The 19,351-nt window shown below is 46.5% G+C and overlaps 1 protein-coding gene across 5 annotated transcripts in view; it reads left to right on the top strand.

Moving 5' to 3' along the window:
• Positions 1 to 17,178: 17,178 nt before the first annotated feature.
• The window catches only part of SMARCAL1 (SWI/SNF related, matrix associated, actin dependent regulator of chromatin, subfamily a like 1), a 35,131-nt gene continuing 32,958 nt past the window's right edge, over positions 17,179 to 19,351 (top strand). For 3 of the 5 annotated variants that reach the window (XM_053982063.1, XM_053982061.1, XM_053982062.1), the window contains exons 1-2: positions 17,494 to 17,628; positions 18,019 to 18,961. In XM_053982063.1, coding sequence (XP_053838038.1) covers positions 17,602 to 17,628; positions 18,019 to 18,961 — 970 coding nt within the window. In that variant the 5' untranslated portion in view covers positions 17,494 to 17,601. The other 2 variants (XM_053982065.1, XM_053982064.1) reach the window with 2 other exon arrangements.

The following is a 19,351-nucleotide window of genomic DNA, read 5'->3' as shown; positions in this document are numbered from 1 at the left end:
CCACACAAAAAAAAAAAAAATCAGGGCGAAATTGATGAGGGAAGGCGGCTGTATTATTCCCTAAGCTGTTACCATCCTGGACCAAAAACCCACGTCGAAATCGGATCTATTCTTCGCATGTAATTGACCGGGGAAACGTGGATCTTACATGGTCACGTTTCCTTTCCTCCTTTCACAAAACAGGAACGTCATCAAACGCCTTGGCAGCTTGTACAGACCATTGTGGATGGCGAGGCGGTCAGGGCTCTATCAGCAATTGCAGGGACCTCCTTTTGATGCATTGGACGAGGCTCCTTCTTTCTCTCCTCCACCGTCCCCACCTTCATTTTCCTCCCCTTCTGTCCTTCTCCTGCTCTGACTGTTGCTTTCTCTCACAGGCATTGACATTCAACCATCGCAAGTCTGTCGCACTCTCGTTGGCAGGGGAAAAAAAATCGGAGCAGATAATTTTCTTCCTCCTCCTAAAAGGCTCGGATGGAGCACAATGCGCCAGACACATGGGGCAGCATGGCTTATTTTTCGTGCGGTTCCTACCGCTTTGGCAACATCGAGCTGGTGTGTGCGTGTGTGCCTTCCTCCCTCAGCAGCAGCCTCCTCTCCGCTCTCCCATCCGGCTTGCCGTGATGATGTTGCTGTTGCTATCTCCCTTGGATGCAATGGGGAAGGCAGATTGTTTGCAGTGCGAGCGGGGATTTGCAGAAAGGGAGGGGTGGGACGTGGCCGCGCTCTTCTTCCTCCCCCAGCTTGAGGAAAAAAAAAAAAAAAAGAAAAAAGAAGAGAGAGAAAGAATAAGCAAAAAGGTGGGGTGAGAGGGGGAGAATCAAAGCGAGGAATGGAGCCCTTCCCAACCTTTGATGCCCCGAGCTGCCGGCTGCCTGCGAGAGCCCACGCCGGGGAGGAAGGGAGGAGGGGCGGGGAAGGGGCTGGGCGGGCGCTGCGGCTTCAGCACCACGGGGCGCGGACAGCTCCGCCGGGCGGGGCGGGGCGGGGCGGGGCGGGGCGCGGAGGCTCCGCCGGCGCTGCGCCCCCGGCCCGCCCCGCCGAGCCCCCCCGGCCCCGCACCGGCCCCGCCGAGCCCCGCACCGGCCCTGCCGAGCCCCCCCGGCCCCGCACCAGCCCCGCACCGGCCCCGCCGAGCCCCGCACCGGCCCCGCCGAGCCCTGCCCTGCGGGAAGCGGCCCCGCCGACCAGGGCACCCGGAAGGCAGTGAAGCCTCTGCGCCCCGGCATGTTCCAAGAGGGTTTCTACCTCCCACCGGCCGCTGCGGGGACCTGTGACACACGGGGACCTCCAGGGCAGGAGGCAGAGGCCGCAGGTGTGAGGAAGTCTCGGGCCGTGGTGCGGGTTTTACAGGTTCCCAGCAGGAAGCTGAAACCGCACCAGCAAACTTTTCCCTACCAGATTAATTTGTTGCAGAGGTTTTCAAGGTCTAATAGCTATAATATCATTATTACATTTTACTCCAGCAGCGTTTTTTGCTGATAGATTTGTTTTGTTTCAGTAGCATGTATTTCAGTAGAAATATGGGTTCCTTGTAGCCCAATGGAGGGTAAATATGACTGAACACTAGTGTTTAATTAGAGTTTTGCTGCAAATAATGAATGGATGCCAAGGCCCATAGTTTTTACTCTCTCAGGCTGTTTGACAATTTTAAGTAGCAGCTGTTGGAGGCCATTAGCTTTTCTCTGCAATCATCAGAAGAAGTGGCTTTCCTCACCCCATCTCGCTATGTGCGTCCATGCAGACCCATGCAACCTCTGAATGCTAGGGGAAATTTAGGTCTCCACTGGAACTTGGTATTTGCCATTCTAGCTGGAAGAGCTGACAAAGGTGCTGAGTTTGATGTGGACCAAAAGTGTTATTGATACAGTCCATGCAATATGGCTAATGTCAGTGGAATGCCTCAGCTCAGGAAACAGTGAATAGCTGCGAGACACACCTCTTGGCACCTGGGTCTGACATCATATCAATGCCATTGAAATTTCATTTAATTTGGTTTCTTCCTTAAACTTATCCTTGAGGGGGCCATTGTCTGCACCAATGCCCAGTCTGGGTTCTCTAGTTGATCTTGTGTACAAGGTCTTCATTGGCAGTGACCCAGGCAATACCACTGATAAATAATCTCATGTCTCTTAAAAGTTGTGGTGGACCCTAGACAATTATTTGAAATTGTTTCCCATAGAAAAAGGCATGGCATGCATAAAACAACGTGTCATGATTAGTAGAGGAATCTATGTTGTTACTTAATTAAAAAGAAGCAGACTGATTATTTGCTACAGGAAAATAAAACCAGCACATGCAATTAATTTCCAGGAAATAAATTACACATTGGGATGCTTTAAAACATTCATCAGTGCAGCCTGCCGTTCCTCAGAAAAGCTGGGCAGATTTTCTAGTGTGACTGTCTACAACATATTAAAGCTTCTCAGAATTTCATACATGTCTAATGGGGTCATTAGAGAAATAATAATGCAAAGAGCATTTTAGAGACTTCCTGTGTGTGAGACAGGCTGGCTAGAGGCTGAGTCTCTGTGTCCATGCTCCAGGATGGCTTTCCACCACCAACCCCCATGCTTTTTATTGTTCCCATCTTCTTGTCTTGATGTCACCAACATTTTCAGAATGGTTCCATCAATAACAGAATTGGAGAAAAATATATTGTTGTCATCCTTTGCTTGTGTAAAGCATCTTTCATCCTTCCCTCCTGCCCATGCCTGGTTTTACAGAAAGGATATTCTCAGGCTAGAGGAGATCTTTGTGTTATACTCTGGGTTTTAATGTATGGGCTGTGTGCCCAGAGATTTGAATGGCTGATAAATGTGACAAAATAAATAAAACAAATAATAAATCGGAAGTGCTCCATATGCTTCCCAGAGGTGAGTGGGTATTATTTCTGTTTTGGTAAATGGGACAGCTGCCAATGTTTTTACACTTGGATGCTGCATTCAGGCCCTTTGGTATGGATCAAGGTGTTTCTCTTAAAATGCTTGCACTGGAAAGAGCTGGCCCAAGACACTTTGGTGAGATCCCATTGAGAGTCAGGAGCTGTTAGGAGGCCAATTCAGCCTTCCTAATTTTGCTTCACAGGAAGCAATGTGCAGCAAATGATGGGCAGCACCTTCTTTTGCAGAAGAACCTGTTTCTGGGAGGCATCACCTCTGGCAGACCCTACCTCTGCCCTCCTCGGGTACAGAAAGAGGAAGAAAAAACACATGACTCAATCAGCTAAGAGTGGATAACTGGTTTCTCTTGGTTGCTTACATCCAAGCTACTGACCAGGAAGTTAGACTAGGGAGATGTCCAGGCATCTTGGCAGGCCTGTTTATTGTAGAAGGATTCAAGTGTCAGGCTGCAGGTTGGTCTCACATCAGACACTCTAACACTGGTTATCTAAAGCACAGTGTGGGCCCATTTGCCCTTAGCTACTCCCTCACGAAGGACAAAAAAAGTATTGCTATTCATGTGCCTCCTCTTCACCTCTCTGTACAAGCCGTGGCTCAGCACAGAAGGGGTGGAGGAAGCAAGAAAAAGAGTGGCTAGAGCTGCATCAATACTTGGTCTGCCTGTGTGGCAGCTTGATATAAAATAATATAAGCAATTTTTTTTAAATGTTGTTAGTTCAGGGATTTTTTTTAAAATGGCAGAGATAGTGAGAGGGCAAACACAAGCAGGAAAGCATTATGTGGACTGCAGCTGAACAGCCTGAACTCAGCACACCGGTCATTGTGCACAAGCATGTGAGAGACAGACAATACAAATGCTGATGTGGACAGAGAGGATCAGGGAGCCAGAAAGCTGCCAGAGAAACATTCCTTTGTGTTTTCCATCTCTCAGGAAACAGTTACCTAAACCCATTTTCATGCCCACCTACTTGGTCAATAGATGCACTGCACTCCTGCTCCACTTACAGCTCCTTAATGGTGCAGAGTAGCTTTGATTGCTGTGGCATGGGCCCCATCCCTCTGGCAAACCATTACTTAAATCCAATACATTGAAGATTCCTGCTGCTCTCTCAGTGATGGGGAGCTGCTCATCAGATGAGTACCCTCTGATTGCTTGTCACAGCCAGACTTCCTAGTTCTTTTTCCCGGACAGAGATATTAAATAAATCTCAAGTGATGTAATTACCATAACTCAGTTGAGGAAGCTTGTGGGCAGATGCAGCCAGGGGCCAAAGGGAGCTCTGTCACTTTTTTTTTTTTTTTCCTTGATCTTTCTTTCTTTCTGGGCAGTTGCTAATGTGCTGATGCAAAGGATGTTGCTGGTGAAAAGCTGGGCTGAGCAGGTGAGTGTTATGCATCTTATAAACATTCAGAAATAATCAATATATTGATTGGAATAATCTTCTCAGAGGAGATCACAAATAATTTCTGCGGTTTTGTGCCTTGGTGTATCAGCTGTCTTGGACTGGAGCTAAAGTCATCGCACTCTGCACACAGGGAGTCCCTGTGCTACTGCTTTCTCCCCAGGCAGGGACTGAACTTGCTCTCTTCCTGAAAAAGTCATGGTCTGTCTCTGAGTTGATACAGAGCAAAATTTTCTATTTCCAAGGAAGATTGCTCTCTACAAAAGGGAGAGAAAAGGATTGGTTCTTTTTTGAAAAATCAGGCATGTCCAGCAAGAAGACCCCAAGCAAAGCAAAGTACAACTGCACATCTTTTTGCCTGGGTTCAGGAAGAAATCCATGTCTTTGTTTTAGAGCTTTCTCTACAAGCAGGTTTGAGGCCAGTCAATGTGCAGGAGAATGTGGGTGAGAAGATACTATTGCTGATGAGGACAGCCCCCACCTTTCCTTCTTTAGGCTCTGGAATTAAAATTCAAACTTGCAGTGCCACAGCACTTCTCTTCAGGACTAGACAACTTCAAACATGGAGCTTTCCTGGTAACAAGTCCTACACTACCTCCTACAAAAGGAATTCCTTGTCCCCTTAGATGACTAGTCAGAACTGTGACTGGAACAGAGCAGCTGCAATAGACGGTGTGTTTCAGGATATCTTCAGAAGGCATTCAGCCAAATGCTGAGTGGATTTAACTATCCAGGAATGTAGTAATTGTCATGATATCCCAAGCCTAAAAGGATCTGAAAATTACACATTAAAAAAGAAAAGTATAATATGGATATGGAAATATGGATATTTCCATTACTCTCTTAAGTCAAATGTGTTTCAAGTATCTAATTGCATTATCAGATGTATGTTATTTTAGTGACACACAACAGTCCTACAACTAGCTTACACTTGTCTGACGGATTTAGAGAAAAACCAATGTTGTTAAACAAGCCCATTAGGGACTGGTCCTGAGAGATATCCCATGCTCTCCAAATCCAGGTGAACAGAAAGGATCTAGTATGTCATCCAGCATTTGCTTAGTTACCAGGATTCATCAGCAGACACAGTAACACTGAGGATATTCCCCCTAGGGTCATCATCTGGCACAACACTGCCATCCTCAAGAAAAAAACAACTGTTTGTATGGGAAGATGGATAGTCTGTCCGCAGGAGGATCTGTACCTGGCATAAAAGGTAGTGCAAGGAGACACCACCACGATGTCCAGGAGATTAATCCTATGAATCCTGTGAATCCTGTGCTGAGCTAAGAGTCTTCTTAACCTACAATTCTCCTTCTGTACAATGAACATTTGAATGTTTGAAACTGTATCCCTAAACTCTTACCAATATGTATCTTAGGATTTAACATCTTAGGTTGCCCAGATAGCTTCCCCATCTACAGCAGCTTGTTTCTGGATCAGAAGGCAGATACACACATGCTGCATAAGTACAGTGCAGGTAGTGAAGTTGCTTAAAAGCCAGATAATCTCCTTAGCTTCATCAGCAGTAGGTGAGTTTCCATGTTGATAGAGGCCAAGATCTAGACATGAGAAGAAGACCTTTTTAGGTGTCTCCTAAATAATCTTTGTTGCACAAAATGGGTCTTGAGAAGAGCAGGAACAAGAGATGAGAGAAAGGCACACTGAAGCAGATTGCAGGAGAACATCCTAGTGTCTCCCTGTGCCGAAGAATTCCTCACTGTATGCACCAGCTCCACATCATTTTCACAGAAGAAGGCAGTAGGCTTCCACATCTGCCTGGAAATGTCAGGCACAAAACACTGGGCTGACCCACAGCCTGTTAAGATACTGTGTTGTCTCTCTCTCTTGCCCTGAATATGCTCCAATGCACATCAGAAACACAGAAAAGCTCACAACTATCACTAGTAAGTGCACAAAGGTTCCACTGGCAGGTATCACTCTCCTTGGTGACCTCTCCCCACACTTCTGCACAAGGGATGCTGTGTCTGTCAATGAATGAACTGAAGGCTCCATCAGAAAGAGAGGAGTGTGGATTTAAAGGCAGGGCTGTTGGAGGTGGCATAGTGCAGACAATGAAAGCAGAGGGAAATAGAAGAGCTGTGAGTGGGAAAAATTAATGGATTTACATCCATAGAAACAGGAATTGATTTTTGACCATTGCATTTCTAAGGAGCATTCCCCAATAGTACCTCAGAATGGAAACTTTGTTCTGAAAAGGAGGTCTTGGCCTTGCATGTGGCCCTGATGCAGTATTTGAAAGGGAGCTTAAACATCACATTGACACTCTCCTAGGGCCTCAAGAGCACATGAAGTGAGAGACTGTTACGTCCAAGCGATGGCCCAGATCTACTGCTTCCTAATGCACTTTATGTTAATTAAAGCGAAATTTCAAAACCATACACATTTTCTTGCCAAGACAATTAATTGATTTAGAAGCTTATGTAGTTAAGGAATTTTGTAATTACATTTTATTGTGGGGGAGCATTTTAGGGATGGATGCTGCCATAAGCTGAACATCTCCATAAAGGTGGTGAGTGCCTGGGTTTACCTGTGGGATGAACCCTCAGTGCTGATGAGCTGGAAATCTCCTCTAGTCTATGGGGTCATGCAGCTCCTAGTGACTTGGTCCCCATAGACTGAAATATTCAGTCTCACAGACCCTAAAAGGAAACCCTCAAAAGTATTGGTTTCTGAGCCAGCATCTGCAAGTAGGCAGCAATTCCATGCTGCTAAAGGCACTTTTCCTTCCTAACAGGCTTGGGCTCTCTCTGGTGATGTTTTTAACCCTTGGGTCATAATGCAGATGATTGTAGTGATGGGCTGACTCTAATACCAGTCCTTTCCATCTTAAGACTAGAGTGGTCTCTCTGAATCTTCCTCCTAGACAATGTGCTCTCATTCAAGAAGAGGGGGAAAACACAAGCTGTCAGCCCCGGGAAACACTTCTCTCCCTGCATCATCGCCAAACTCACAACCCTGCCTTCCTATCCTGCCCTGTAAGGACGTAAGTTAACTCCTGGCCCTGAAAGCACTTAAGCAAGATGGGAAGAGCTACAAAATCCCTTTGATTTATATTGGGAAACTGAGGCACAGGCAAGAGAATTCTCCCTTTGAGTCAGCAGCGAAGCGCTGTGTAGGGAACTATTTTACCTCATAGCACGGCACTCTTCGAGAGCAATTTGCACATCCTTGTGTGAACACATGCAATATATCTCTATTTTTCATCCCTCTTTTTATGACTGAATAATCACACAATCTTTCTTCCATGGAAGTTTGACTGCTGCTGTTTATTGCCCCCTGGAAACGGGATGACAACAGCCCACGGCTCCTCCGCAGCAACTCGCAAAGGTCTCCTAAGCAGAGAATTATGCCCGTTGGAGGCAATAAACAGCAGGAACAGTGGAGTGACTAAGCACCAAAGATCCTGCATTTGTGTAGAAGCTAGTAATGAAAAGGAGGCAAGGATGCCTTGGAGAATGGTGTCTTAGGAAAGATGTTTCCAGCATTTTCTAAAAATGAAGGGTTTTGTGCATAAAACAGAGGCCAAATTTGAACCTCATTCCACTGTTGAACCTGCCTGTGGTCCTGGGTATAACTTTCATGCTAAGCATGAAGACTTAATGAAAAACTGGTAAATCACAGGAGAATTGGCCCAGAGTACACTGAGATGTATTCTCCTGCTCTCCCTGAAGTTGTTTGGGTGTGTGGAGTACTGGTAGAGCCTCCTGAGTATCAGGAGAACGTGCAAACAGAGATGTAGTCTCTTCTATCTAGAACCATCATATGTTGGGACTCTGCTGCTAAGCCTACCACTGACTGGCTCTGATGCCATTTGGGGAACCCTCATTTAGGCAGAAAAGGATCAAAACCTCAAGGGATCTCAGCACAGGATACTGCCCACATGGTCTCTTTTCTCTGAAGCAGAGCTGCACCTGCAGTAGCACTGGTACCACGTGATCCTATAAAATCACTGTCCCAATGAAATCCTGATGTACAAGGGGAAAAAAAAAATTAATCTCCTTTTGTTCTTTTCCCTGACCACCTCCTTCCTACATTTTTCTTCTTGATTCATTTTTATGTTCAGTGATATAAATTTTCCAGGTCACTGCTAAGTCCCTTGCTTGCGTGATCTTTACATACCAGCAGACGTATGCAGAGACATGAGAGGAGACCAAGTGCAAATAAATCCATCCTGCTGACACTTTTATTTATCTATTTTCTTTCCCCATCTGCCACTGCTCAACTGCCTCTGTGTGCATGTGAAAGAGGGATGGGAAAAGAAGTTGGGATACTGGTAGAGCCACTGAAGAGCTCTCTACTTGCAGCTGTAGCTGTCCCCTTTCCTTCCTACTACCCTGCTATCTGTTGCTCCCCATATTCATTCTGCTTCCTACTACCCTGCTATCCATTGCTATTCATATGCATTCTGCTTTGTGGCAATAAAAAAAAAAAAAGGTATCAGATAAAAATAACACAGAACTTTTTAGTGCTGATAGAAGATGCCAGGTTGACAGTCAGGAAGCCAAGCCCAGACTCAACACCAGTAGCAAAGCTGCACTGCTGCTGAGCGCATCGAGGGCTCCCAAGAGAAAAGCACCAGTGTCTGCAGCCCGAGCTGAGCTCCATAGCTGAAATCAAAGACAGACATACATTACCTGTGGACCAGGCAGAGAGGAGGACTCTCAATACACACTGACTATTATATTTCATGGTTGTGACATCCAGCAGCCACATGGAGAGAAGAGACAGGAGTTTGTACTTTTGGGTTTCCATTTAACCATGCCTTCCCACTGAAATGTGCAAGCCAAGGTTAATCATGGCACACAGTGGAGTTCTTTGCTCACTAGGCTTGGGCCAAGACCTGGATTTTTTCATGTAGTCTGTATCACCTGCAATAATTTCTACTCTACTCTAATCCAAGATGCCTCTGAATCATCAGCTAGGGCAGGGTCCAACAGCTATGAAGTTTCCTACATATTAAATAATTCACACAATCTCCATCTAGAGTATTTAACTTTTTAAGCAATCCTTTTTTCTCTTCTAGGAGCTAAGCCTCAAGAACTTATGACCCACCAGGTATTTGCAGAGTGGCATGCATTCAAAATGCAATTATTTTATAGCAGTGGTGTTATCACATAGTGAACTTGTTCCTGGAATGAGCATTGCTTAGGAGTTGTCAATACTTTAATCTGATTTGTACAAGCTGTGTTCTCCCTCTCTCCCCCTCTTCCCTCAAATAAACACTAATAAGTTCTCAACCTGGACAAATCCCAGGTAGTGGGATCAGTACGTGGCAATATATCAGCTTTGTTGCTGAAATCAGGGATGAAGCAGGGACAACTGAAAATGCTTTTCCCAGTTGTTTTTAATTCAGCTTGCAAATAGATGGTGCCTGTCTAAAGTATGACTGCCCTATAGGAATACACTTCAATTCTTATACTACAGAATGCCAATTAAGTAATTAATGAAAGTGTGGAAAATCTATTAAAAAAAGGTGGTGGCATCCACAGGGAACATTAATACTGCAAGATGTCATGCCCATGAATAAAACCTGACAGCACCTGCAAATTCAGAGGGAACTACCTGTTCTGCTGTTAAGAGATCAAGTTCAGGTGCTGATCAGAAGATTTTGAAGACCTGGTCTTTAACTTGTCTGTGGACTGGAAAGTATTTGCAGGGCGCACGGGGGTTAGTCTTTGTCCTCCAAGACTCAGCTGTCATTTTACAACCTTAAGATGCACTAGACATTGCAGGACATGAATGTCACTGCTTTTAGCCTCAAATTCTGTCAGCATGATATTGTGCCATGATGCAATCTCAGTCAGCATCTTAATTTGATTTGTGCATTCTTCACAATTCGCTCCAGGAGGGCTTAGGGTCCAATTCTGCAAACAGCTCTGCAAATGAGAAGTCATACCCACCACTGCTTAGAGACCTTGACATCCAGCAGCGCTCTCAGAGCACGGAGGAGTGCCTCCCATCCTCACAAAATTATATGGAAATTGTGGCCATTTCCAAACTTCACCTGACCTCAGAAGCAGTGCTTGATTTCTCTGTGTTAGAGTGAATCCAGATGGACAACAGGGAAAGAATCAAGGGACTTGCTGAAAACCCAGCTGCTGTTTCTGAGCTTGGATTTTCCAGGTCAATACATTTCAATTTTTTTCCACCGAACGAGAGAAGAGAAAACCTCACTTTTCCACACTCAGTCTTAAATGAAGCTCCTGCAAGATAACCTTAAAAGGAATTTCTTGCCTGTTAAAATAGGAGACCCACTCGCAACCCACACTTCTGCACTGACTGTCTTTGATTCAATAAACTCAGTGTTTGTACTGTCTCTGTATGTGTGCACCCTCACATGACAGAGATCCAATCAGACAACTCTTCCACTTTCCTCCTTTCTATGGAGCAATATGAATAGTTGCTCTATGGAGCAACTTCTGAATATGAAAGATGGAAAATGTCAAATAGATCATCAGAAATAACTGTTGTTAAAGCATATTATCAGCAAGGGGAATGTATTGCCTTAATATATAATCTAGAATCAAAATGTGCATTTTATAGTAGACAGCTATGTGATAATCACATGATCTGTCACCTAAAACTTGGGTCTGATCCCTGGTACAGACAAAAAAAAAAAAAGGATTCAGTGGACAGACATGCTGAATGGGAGAAGTAATTCCTTTATTCTTGTATAATTAAGCTAATTCTTCTCATCTGTTATTGTTGTCATTCTTATGCTTTGTAATCCTTTTTACTGGACATAAATATTCCAAACAACAGTAGTTTCTTGGGTCCCAGAAGCTGAGCTTAGACAAACTTTGTGATTCTCAAACCAGAGAGCAAACCATGAGCAAACTTTCTGTGGATCCTTCATAAACCTTTCTCAGTGTTATGCAAGAATCAGTATGTTACATAAAACATCAAATGAGAGCTACAGTTGAATTTTGACATGACAAACACTAAGTTGTTACTTATTGTACAATGTATAACATCTCTGTTTATTTATAGCCCCGCTGAGGAAAGTACAACTTTGTTCTCACTTGTGAAGAACCCTGCATACCTGTGCCACCACAGGAATAAAAAATTATTAATTGCATTACCAGTCCGTTGAGCTATTCATGCCACTCCTTCTCTCTCATCACCTTGTATTAAGCCTTTTAAAGACAAAAGTGGTGTAAATCTTTCTAAATGCCAGAGGACCATTTTGCTAGAACACTATCCATCTTAACAGCCTGTCAGATTTCTGAAAGGGAATGACTTCTTTGGTGGGAACAGGCCTATAACTTATACTGCTTCTCATTTCCCGAAGCACTCGAATTGTGCTGCTCCCTAATGTTATTTTATTAAGATGCGATTTGTCATCATGTTACTGAAAACAAGATAAAATGCTGGCTAATTAAATTCCTTATTTAACTTGATGAGCATCTGCTTTCTGTAGCCTCAATCTTTTAAACAGAACCTTTGTGGCTGTTTCTCAGGATCTGGCTATTATGATTTTTACTAGGATCAGAAAGGGGAAATGCCTTCCCTAAACAAAGTACGTGTGATCCCATTGCCTATGACCCTTGGTGTTTATAATAAGAGACATATGGGCAGATTGCAACAGTACCTTGCAAGCACACTGCCCTGACACTTCAAAAGCACTCCCTGTTGTGGAATAATTGCTATCCCATGGAGCCCAGTGGAAATCACTGAGACAAGCTGGTAGCAAAATACTGAAGCTGACAGCAAGTGTTTTCTAGATCAGGCTGCTATACAAAATATAACAAACAAATCACCTTGTGACTTCCTCCCTCTTTAGCAGATGAAACTCCCAACACAAAGGAAAATCTTCTCTGTTGAAGAAGCAGGCTTAACAAGCTTAAGCACACACTTCAAGTTGAGCATGTACTTAAGCATGCTGTATGTCAAGGCCAGATTCTGGCTCACTTTCCAAGAACTGCACTCACAGAGGTTTCTAAGATGAGAGCAACCTTCCTGCATCATTGGTTGAGTGAAGACTGGGGTAGAAGAGAGTCCTCTGCTGAGTCCACATTCCTAATTCAAGAAGCAGTCTTATGTTGCTCCCATCTAAGCCACAGCAGAGGATGGCAAACAATCGTATCAGAACCAACTGTAAGCTCAGGGCTTTTAGGAAAGTCTTGAGCATGCCACAGGTCGGAGTCTGTCTCTTGAAAGACTCCTTGGCATCAGACTTTGCATCCCACAGAACTCCAGAGGTGCTCTGCCAACTCCTTTTGGTCAGGATTATGCTTTGAGATCCTTCAAGGAAAGATGCTGCTCCTGTGAAAGAGCAAAGGACCATTAATATTATATTGGTGTAATATCACACCAGTGACCTCTGATTCTACTGCTTAAAGGATATCTCCATATCTCTGGGTCTCTTAAGCACCAGGAGGAGAAAGGGCAGAGAACTGTGACTAGCTTTAACTAACAGGATCTCAGTACTTGGCTTCATATAAACACAAGGCCATAGGATTAGCTGCTTATTCCGAGCTTGAAAACCATGCCAATAATTTAAGCTCCAGAATAAAACTAGGAATGCAACTTTGATTTGTTTAACCTCATTTCCTAAAGAAATAAAGCTTATGCAGTTAAATTGTCTCTGTGTGCACACAGGCCTTTCCTTCTAACTTTGGACCCTTCTGCCAGTTCAACTGTGTTTCACAAAGATAAAGTTCTGTTGAACGTCTAAACAAAAAATCCCAACCAGTCGTGTAGAGCAGAAGGGTGTGCTCTGCTCCAATCTTAAGCATAAGATACTGGAGAGTCTACATTGCCAGTGCCCTCACCCCAGCTGGATCACAGCTCATGTTGTCTTAAATGCTGGTGACACAGAAGCTTTGGAAATGCTCTTTGAATCTCAGGGTAGGATGTGGGGTTTTTTGTCTTTAAAATTTTTCTTCTGGGTGCCAAAGGGTTGCCCCCCACACCTGTCTCTTGTGCTGCATCACACAAAAGATCACGAGTAGACTCAACTTTGCAGCAGCTCTGTGAGGCAGTGGCCTGGCAGCAAAGCGGGGGCCATGTGCTGTGCAGACCATTGCTCTGGACTGGAGCTATGGAGGGGAATCCAGCCAAGACGGACAGAAGGCAGAAAAGAGACCCTGCAATCTGTTGGAGGGGTTGTACTATAAACAAGAGCAGGAAGGCTTCAGCGTGCCAGGGAAGAACAAGCTGTGTAGATAAAAGAGGCTGCTACAAAAGAATGGAGAGTGACTAATTTTTCTTGCACTGTGTGGCCAAAAAACAGGGAAAAAGAAGTGGTCTTCACTGAGCTGGCAGTCAGAGGAGGGGAGCAACCTTCTCATGCTAGAAAAACTCACTGAAAAGCCTCTGCAGGTGCCCTTTCATCAGAGTTTCAAGGCGAGCAGGATTCAGCAAATTTTGTCCAAATTTTGTCTATGGTCCTACAAAGATGCTCAGGGAAAGGACCTGAGCTGTCAAATGGGCCAAAAGGCCATGGTCCTCGATGTGCCTCAATGGCAGAGGGAAAGTTGAGGGGATTTACAGCTGTCTAAGAAAAGAAATCCAAGGAATTGTAGGTGATTCAGGATCAGCACCTCCCCAGACCCAAGCACACCCTGGCGCTCCAAGCCCAGGGCTTGAGTTCCCCATTAGGCAGCTTTGACCTCCTTGAGAATCCCAAACCAGAGCAGAGGAAGCACAACCCCATAGCCTACAGAGGACAGGTCTTGTAAAGAGTATTCAGGTCAGACCCTAGCAGCCCAAAAGAAAGGTTTCTCCATCTGGAACAAGCTCTGACAGTCCAGAGGCCTTTCTCTGACTTTCCTGCACCACAATCTTCTCTTAAAAGCTGACCTGTATGTCCCCAGTCCAACCATTTGACTGGTCTTAGCTGGGTATGAACTGATAAGATGGGATTAATTTATTTTACAAGGTGCAACTACAAGTTCTCCACAGCTAGTCAAAGACTGGTGCAATTGGGCATTGGTTATGGTGTCTCTTAGCTCAGTATGGGCTACCAAAACCCTCCCAGAAGCTGGGGCATCTCAGGATCCTTAGCCTGGGCTGATTTCCAGTTCTCTGTTGGATAACATTGCTACACACAGCAGCCCTGTATGCAATTCAGCCCCAGCAGAGAGTGCAGGCTGGCCAGACATCCAGAAGGAAGGAAGCGAGCTCTGTTCATGTGGAGAACCACTAAGGTGTGTTGGCAAAGTGGTGAAATGGGGCAAACATTTTCAGTATGACAATAGTAGGACCTCTAAAGAGCAGCCTAAGACCCCTCAAAGGATAATCCATGAGATTCCAGAATGGCTCTGGAGTTTTGGTAGATTCATAATTCAGATATTTGCTGCTGTTCATATAAGATGTACAATACAGGCAGTTCTGGCTCATTTGAAGCCAGCAGTCAGCCAGCCCAGCCCATGAGAGGAGGTTTAGAGCATGATCCAAATGAGACAAAGTTCCTCCTAAGAACAACACTGAGAACCTCATCTCCTTATTTTTTTCCACCAATGGAAAGGATGTGAACCATTTCCTCTGCAGCAGAGCTGGGGTGCATTATCCCTCCCAGGATTTTCACTCTGCATCTCTTCTCCTGACCCAGTATGTGGAGGGTGAGTCCAAGCCACTGCTGGAAGCATGTTCTGACTGAAAGGACACCTGGAGTGCACCAGCAAACTGCTTGCAAGTGGCCTCTCGTTTTGTAGGTCTGTTCTCTGCATGGCCGGGCTGTTCCTTGTGTCTCGCTGAACTTGTGCCATATGGAGCAAATGCTTCAACGTCTGTCTGTGTCTGCCTGACCGTGCAACCCAAGAGCTCTCTGCAAAGGATACTCTGCTCTCAATATTTGCATGAGCTGGGGACAGTCCTTGGATGGGGCTTTTCTCACTCTTCCCAAGTTGTTGTTTTTTTCCCCCCCACAAGATCTCTCAAAGCATAAGGAGCCATCTCTAGAGACCTGGAACTGGGTAGCTGCTGGCAGGGAGAAGGTGGCTGGAAACGGGGGGTTATGCTCAGCATGTTCCCTCTCTCTCTCATCCATATGTGACACTGGGATCTGGTTTAGCTCTGGGCAGTTAAAAGTGCAGCAAGAAAGAGAAAAAAAAGGTCTCTCATCCGCTCCTTTCTCTCTCTGCTGTGTAGCCACCTGGCGTCTGCTGGCTTGCAGGGGAAGAAAGGGCAAAGGCAGAAGATCTGGACAGAGACCATGGGGCTATGCAAACATGCTCTGCAGCAAGAGGACCTGGAACGTGCAAAAAGGTTTGATTTTTTTGCTTGAGAGAAGCTGGGACAAAACCCTGGACCCAGACGTCTCCTTAGCCTGTGGTTTTCTTTAGAAGTGGCATGTTTGGAAGTGCCTGTGTGCATGTGGTGTGCTTATGTCTGTGTGTGATTCCCAGGTGAGAAACAGCATTCTCAGGGTTGTGGTGTGTGTTGAGTTGCACCTCACTCTTCCTGCCTGCCTTGTTTTTCTCGGGCTGACAAGCTCCTGACTAATGGCAGTCACTGCTGCTTAATCAGGAAGCAATTTAATGATAACCTTTTCTAATTAACTAGAAGAGAGAAGAATGAATAAACTGTAAAACAGCCAGCTGCCTTTAGTGTCCCGAGCCAAAGGGCCTGTCAGGTGAGAGAAAATGGTGTCTGGGGACAAGGATGGCAGCTCTGGGGCTGCCACTGGGCAGGGTAGTAAAATTCTGAGATGGGAGGGGGCTATGGTGTTCCCCACCAGGGCCTCTTCTCTGCTTTCTCCCCAGTTACTGCTCTGGTCACCCACATGGGGAACATGACAGTTCAGGAAAGGCATCTTGACATGTACAATCAAGCCCTATGTATAATTAAAACCATTTAAACTGGTGCAAATATGAGTAATCACCTTATTTTGAAGATGTTCACAAAATCATAAACCAGCCCAAGTTGGAAAGCACCTCGGAAGACCATTTGATCTAACCCTTTGTGGGAAAGGGAGCCAAGATGAGGTTTTCTATCACCCTGTCCAATTGGATCTTGAAAACCTTCCATGATGGGGGCCCCACTGGGGGTGTTTAGCCTGGAGAAAAGGAGGCTCAGGGGAGACCTTATCACTCTCTGAAACCAACTGAAAAGAGATTGCAGCTAGTGCAGGTAGGGCTCTTCTCCCCGGCAGCCAGGGACAGGATGAGGAGGATACAGCCTCAAACTGCACCAGGGGAGTTTTAGGTTGGACGTTAGGAAGAATTTCTTCAGAGAAAGGGTGATCAGACATTGGAATGGGCTGCCCAGGGAGGTGGTGGAGTCACCATCCCTGGAGGTGTTTAAGGAAAGACTGGAGGTGGCACTCAGTGCCATGGTGGTGTTTGGGCATAGGTGAGACTCCATGATGTCAGAGGTCTTTTCCAGCCTACCATGGATATTCAAAAACGACAAAGCAGCCTTGCAATGCCAGCTGCTGCTCCTAACCCCCAGGGGCAGACTTCTTCCTCACTGCAGACAAGTGCCGCCACCCGTTCTCACACACCAGCTCCACTGCTGACTCCCCGCTCGGTCACCATTCACAACAGCGCACATCGGCGTGCCAGGCCCACACACCAGGGGCAGCCAGCGAGGGGGTCCGCCCCGGCTGTACAGCGCTGGTGCTGCCTGGGGCAAGGCTTCAACCAGGGGCCGGCTGCAGAGTCCCGCACGCCGTACGGGGCCTGAGCGGTGGCGGGGCCGGCCCCGGGGTCCCGGCTCCCTCCACGGAGCGCCGCAACCCCAGCGCCCCCGAGATGGCGCTGCGACCGGAAGACTACATTCCCCAGCGCCCCGCGCGCCCCGCGCGCCGCTGTTATCTCCCGACGTGCTGTGCACTCCCGGCCGCTCGGTGCCGCCGGGCGGTGGCGCAGGGCCTGCTGGGAGCTGTAGTCCAGCGGCGGTGCTCTGGGCCGTGCCCGCCGGCGGTGAGCGGGCGGCGGAGCCTCCGGGGCGGGCGGGGAACAAGGCCTGACCTCCGCGACGCCGGGGTGGTGGCGCGGGGGCCCGAGGGTCGGGGTGGGTCGGGACCTCCGTGGAGTTTGGGACGGGAGCCTGCCCGGCTTCTGGGAGAGCAGGGGGCAGAGGGTGAACCCCACCGCCCGCAGGAAGCTGAGGAGTGAAGGGGGCGGCCAGGACATGGGGCAGCGAGCGCATGGAGCGAGGCGGGCTGCTGGGAGAAGGCACGGGAGCCAGCTCCTCGCTTCTATTGGAAGGTCCGTGTCCTGCGAATGGATGCTTCTCGGGAGGAGTTGGCTCTGTCCTGTGGGGTTCAGCATGTGTCTGCCACGCTCTGTGAGATACCCAGGAACCGACGGTGAACAGGGAAGATGGGCATCGTCCCATCTTTGCTAAAGGTGCCCGAAATAGGACACGCTTCCACCATAGGCTGTGCAGGGATGTAATCCTTTGCCTCCATGTGCATTCGCAGGGCTGGCTCTGCAGTGCAGGGTGTTACTATAACAATGCTTTGTTATTTTATTAGTTCTGCTGAGAATTGCAGAGAAGAGTACTCAGAACAGTAGTGGAATAGTTTTCTCCTTTTGCCATATGTTTTATCCATGCAGCACTGGCATGCAAGGCCTCATCAGTGTCTGTCACCATCTACTTGCTGATGATGGCTCAGCACTGATGTGACAGCTTTGCTGTGCTACTAGATTCATGTAGGATCAGTTACAGTAATACTCAACCACTAATAATACTAAGTTATCAATACAATAATAATTTGTTCTTTTTTTTTCCTGTAGACGAGCCTCTCTTCCTCTGAAGAAGCAGTTGCCTCTGTGATTAATTCTCAATGTAGTTTTGGTACGGATTTGTTGTTGGAATTGTTGAAGATGTCATCAGGCCTTACAGAGGAGCAGAAGAGAAGGATTGAAGAGAACCGCCGGCTAGCTCTGGCTAGGAGAGCAGAGAGGCTGGCAGCCCAGGAGGCTGGGCACGTGGGCATCGCTGCACCTCCGCAGAAAGGGCAGAGTCTGGGCAATCGGGGAAGCTCGAAGGAAGAAAACAATCATGTCGGGTTCGCCAGGCAGCACCGACAGAATCCAAACACGCCTGTGGAGAAGAGCTGTCTCCAGAAAGGCTATAACCATTACCAACAGATGGCTGACTCACTCAGAGAGCAGCAAAAGAGTTGTTCAGAGGACTCGGAACAAGCAAGTGGCCTAAAGCAGTTCCCTGCAATGATCCCGAATTCTCTGAGTTATTCCCATAAACATTACTTGGATGCTGGTAGTCAGGAACATGGACAACACACTCCAATTAATGGAACATTCCAGCAGCCCAAATGCTGCCCAGCTTTCAAAAACCCCACAGGATCACCTCATCCAAGACTGACCGACAATGAGCACCCTGATGGTAGTAAAGTTTTACAAACTCAGAACAAATCTGCCATTAAATATGTTTCACCACCAAGCAGTGCCGCCCTGAGTGATTCAGAAATGCTGATAAACATAAACAGACCGACAGAAAGAGCAGGGGGAGGTTTTGTTTCTCAGGCCAGTGGTGGCATGCAGAAGCTGACCAGGTCTGCTGGTGGGGTCTCTACCTTTGAAGCTGCATCTTACAGGAAAGCAAATGTTACAAAAGGAAAATGCGTGAAATATGGGGAAGACCGATTCCAGGTTGAAATAGGGTACAATGCTGAACTTATTGCTGTGTTTAAGAAGGTACCAAGCAAAGCCTATGGTAAGAATTGTTTGTTTTCTGTTATCTCTGTATTAAATTGGGTTGAAGTTTTGGCATCTGCTGTTATTGTAGTTGCTGCTTGCTCTTACCAGTGCACCTATTGCTGGGGTGGAATATGTGGCATTAATGGGGGATTAAAGAAGTAAATACAGATTAAATTGGATAGAAATTCTAGACATAAATAGCTTGAGCTTGGATTTAGAAGTGTGAAGCCTTGCTTTATGAGCAGTGCTCTGAGAAGTTTAGTGGCAGCACCTGGTCAGTTTGTTGGAAGTGAAGGAAGCAAAGTTATTCATAAACTGGGATGTGAAAATGCGTCACTTCAGCTGTAGTTCAGAGTTATGAGCTGATTCTGTTTCCTGGGTTACAGAGAGCAGTGGAATCTCTCCC

Source organism: Vidua macroura, chromosome 7 (genome assembly GCF_024509145.1).
Source record: "Vidua macroura isolate BioBank_ID:100142 chromosome 7, ASM2450914v1, whole genome shotgun sequence".
Classification (NCBI taxonomy): Eukaryota; Metazoa; Chordata; class Aves; order Passeriformes; family Viduidae; genus Vidua; species Vidua macroura.
This window is presented reverse-complemented; position numbering and strand designations above follow the sequence as displayed.